Genomic DNA, 4,006 nt, shown 5'->3' with positions numbered 1-4,006 from the left:
CCCCGCCCCCTCCTCCTCCTCTAATTGGTCCAAATCAGGGCCCTATCAGCTGGAAGCTCCGCCCCTAAACCCTCCCCCCCACCACCCACCACTACCGCCCACGTGCTCCACGCGTCACAATCGGTCGAACTATGACGCGTGTGGGGCACGCGGAGTGGGGGCGCGGATCTTCCACCTGATTGGTCCCCGGCGGTGATTGACAGTCGGCTCGGCCAATCAGAGAAGGCCAACCGACGCTGGCCGGCCCCTCCCTCCCGACGGAAGGGAGCGGCATTCCTATTGGATCTCGGGTCGGGGACGTCAAAGTAAGTGTCGCTCCGATTGGCTCTGCGGGTGGGAGGGGGGCGGGGCTACAACGGAAGAGAGCGTCGCTCCGATTGGTTGGCTGGTCACTCGACCCATTGGGCGGCGGGAGGCGGGGCTGGCGTGATCGTCGCGCCGACGTCACAAGAGTGGGCGTGGCCTCGGGTGGCGGGCGCGGGAAAGGTGAGGGAAGGACTGGAGAAGCCACGTGTGGGGGCGAGGGAGAGAGTGAGAGAGAGAGTGAGGGAGAGAGAGGGAGAGGAGAGAGTGAGGGAGAGAGAGAGGGAGAGGAGAGAGAGGGGGAGAGTGAGGGAGAGAGGGAGAGAGTGAGGGAGAGAAAGAGAGAGGGAGGAGAGAGAGAGAGTGAGGGAGAGAGAGGGGGAGGGAGAGAGAGAGAGAGAGTGAGGGAGAGAGAGAGAGAGAGGGAGAGAGTGAGGGGGAGAGGGAGAGAGAGAGACAGCCATGGAAGCCCAACAGCAACCGGCCACCAAGGACATGAAGGAGCTGAGCAAAGACACGCTCCTGCAGAGGGAGCGGTCGGACTCGGAGGAGACGGAGGACGAGGTGGAGGAGATGTCGGAGGAGGTGGTGGTGGAAGCCAAGCCGGCGGCGGCCCTGGAGCTCAAGCAGATCAGCAGCAGGGGCAGCTTCGAGAAGTCCCTGAAGGTGGCCGGCGAGCGGCTGGTGGTCTTCTTCTTCACGGGCAGCTGGTGCGAGACGTGCCACCTCTTCAAGCCCTACGTGACGGACCTGGCCCAGGTGAACGTGGAGGCGGTGGACTTCTACGAGGTGAACGTGGACGACTCGGAGGACACGGCCGAGGCGTGCGAGATCGACCACCTGCCCACCTTCCTGCTGTACAAGAAGGGGGAGAAGCTGGCCGAGGTGTGCGACGACAACCGGGCCACCCTGGAGGCCAAGATCAAGGAATTCAAGTGACGTCGCCTCGTGTAATATATATCTATATATATATATCGTATCAAAAGAAAAAACACACCGCACCCCATTCCCATCGAAGACACGTCTCGGCTCGAAGAACAGAAAACGAACCGCCTCTTCGCTCCGATTGCCTTGAACTTTTTATTGGGCCATCGCTCGACCAAAAACGATCTTCAGAACCAACTCCTTCACCCGTCCGCCCGCCCCCAAAAAAAGGCTTTACTTGCACCATTAAAAAGCTCTACAGAACTCCCCCCCCCCCCCACCCACCACCACCCGCCCACCCACCCCCAAAGGAATCTAAAACCATACATTTTCTTTTATGACTCCCTTTCCCCCCCCTCCACCCCCACCCCCCGATTAGCCCATCGACCAGGAAGAAATCAGCGCCGCCCAAAAACTGTCCCAATCTTGTTCCACGTTATATCCAGTCAGTAGGTTAAAAAAAAAGAAAGGAACTTGATTTTTTTTTATATATAATGTTTCCAACAGGACAGACTGACCCCACTCTTGTTTCCCTTGTGCGCTGTTTGATGATGATGGTGGATCTATGCCCGAATCCCCCGCCACTTTGCCACCTCTGGAGCGAACCCATTTCTTACGGTTGAAAAATTTGGCCTCGTTCGTGTATATGCATTTGGAAATAAACTAAAAGTACAGCCTTCTAAACAGCCTCGTGTGGTACACTATTGGTGTAGTGGTGAGAGCACTCGCCTCGCAAGCGAGTGGAATGGGTCCCATTCCATTAAAAATAATAATAATACTCCTTGCGTTCGACACAGCGCCTTATCACGTCGTTGAAACGTCTCAAAAGCGCTTCGCAATGTATGCAACAAAGTGCAGTGACCGCAAACGGTTGTGGACGAAGTGACCGGTTTTTTTTTTCAGGGATTATTGCCCCTGGAAAGCGATCCGCCAATCGGCTTAACGACCGGGTAAACGTAAAAGGGGTTCTACCTTGGCAGTGAGTAGGAACCCGGTTGTTAGTCGATTGCTTGGCATTGGCTGGCTTCGGCCTTCCTGCTTGTCCCTCGTTGCCCTTCGTCCCGCCATCGATGGCCGTGCTTACCTGAAACTCTGGAACTCTCTCCCCCAATCCCTCCACCTCGCCCCCTCCTTCCCCACCTTCAGGTGGCGGCTAAAGACCTTCCTCTTCGACCGTCCCTCCCGCGCCCCCTCCACTCGGCTCAGCATCAATCTCCGCCACCGTCAAGCGCTCTGGGACACTACCCTGTGTGAGGGGCGCTGTGTGAGCCCAAGTCGTTGATGACGGAGAAGGGAGTTCTTCCTGAAGCCCTGGACGACAATCTCCCAACTAACTTAACGGCCCGTGTGCCTCACCCACTGATAAGACATACAAACACGCATCAAGATCCTGTCTTAATCCTGATCGTTTATTGTCGCTCCACGTGATCAGACACGTGTATCTTTACACGCGATTGCACGCACGCGTGTGTTATCGGCAAGAGCGGGTTAACGAGCGGGATAACTGCCTGACACGCTCACCCTTTTGCCATCGTATTCCGAGGTGGTCAAGCACCTCAGGAAGAAATGAGCTAAGTCGTGCTTGGAAATGACCCTCCCGCCCATCCCATCGACGGTCACTGTGTAGGTTCCAGTCAGCGGCTGGTGGTCTGGTACACGAGAGAGTGAGATAGAGAGAGAGAGAGAGAGAGAGAGAGAAAGAGAGATGTTAAGTGTACAACAACAACAATTTGGGGGATTTACAACAACATTTCGCCCACAAAATACACAGTCACTCCACTTGACAGTATATTCCATTTGGGGAGGACGTCCCAAGGCGCTGGACAGTCAGGGATTTGGACCCGAGCTGGGGTTTGGGATCGGGAGGGTTGGAGGATAGGGAGGGTGGGCGATGGAGTTTCAGAGGGTGGGGGCAGGGAGCCTGAAGGCCCGACCACCGATGGTGGGGTGGGCCGGGCTGCTGAGGTGGAGTAGGCCGAGCGGAGGGAGCAGACGGGTCAATATGGCGTTGGCAGGTCACAGAGGTAGGGATGGAAAAGGCCGTGGAGGGCTTTGAAGGAGAGTACGAAGAGGAGAGAGAAGGAGACTGCCCTCTAGTGGTGACAATTGTAGTAGCAGTGGTTGGGGAGTAAGCGGGTCGGAAAGGCAGACAAGGACATGGGGGGGATCTGTAGACGAGTGAGAGGGTCTTGATGGGGTGATGGGGTTTAGTGGGGGTGGTAGGGAGCCAGTGGGGCCCGGAGAGGGCTGGGGTGATGGGGGGGGGATGGGGTTTAGTGGGGTGATAGGGAGCCAGTGGGGCCCGGAGAGGGCTGGGGTGATGGGGGGGGGATGGGGTTTAGTGGGGGTGATAGGGAGCCAGTGGAGCCTGGAGAGGGCTGGGGTGATGGGGGGGGAATGGGGTTTAGTGGGGGTGATAGGGAGCCAGTGGGGCCCGGATTTGGTGGGGAGATCGGCGAGGAGGGCACTTGAGTCATGGAACCTACCATCGATGTGGGGCGGAAGCACAGCCACATAGTCCAGGCCGGACTCCTTCAGGACCTCGTACATTCTGGAGTGATCGTTGTTCACTTCGACAATCCTCGCGGGAATCTTTTCTGCTTCCCAGAACAGGAACGCTGGGAACCACAGCGATACACCAATCAATCAATCACTCACTCAATCAATCAATCAATCAATCACTCAATCAATCACTCAATCAATCACTCAATCAATCACTCAATCAATGACTCAATCAATGACTCAATCAATCAATCACATCATCATCAATGTCACACAA

The 4,006-nt window shown here is 56.4% G+C and overlaps 1 protein-coding gene across 1 annotated transcript; it reads right to left on the bottom strand.

Moving 5' to 3' along the window:
• Positions 1-2,615: 2,615 nt before the first annotated feature.
• On the bottom strand, positions 2,616-3,845 carry blvrb (biliverdin reductase B; the record flags this gene model as incomplete). The annotated part of the gene is given in 2 exon segments (XM_042346765.1): positions 2,616-2,876; positions 3,714-3,845. Coding segments are annotated over 2 exon segments (293 nt in total), but the record flags the coding sequence as incomplete, so codon positions are not given.
• Positions 3,846-4,006: the final 161 nt, after the last annotated feature.

Source organism: Callorhinchus milii, unplaced genomic scaffold, assembly GCF_018977255.1.
Source record: "Callorhinchus milii isolate IMCB2004 unplaced genomic scaffold, IMCB_Cmil_1.0 Scaffold1621, whole genome shotgun sequence".
In the NCBI taxonomy this organism is placed as follows: domain Eukaryota; kingdom Metazoa; phylum Chordata; class Chondrichthyes; order Chimaeriformes; family Callorhinchidae; genus Callorhinchus; species Callorhinchus milii.
Note: the sequence above shows the minus strand (reverse complement) of the source record. Positions and strands in the feature narration are given on the sequence as shown.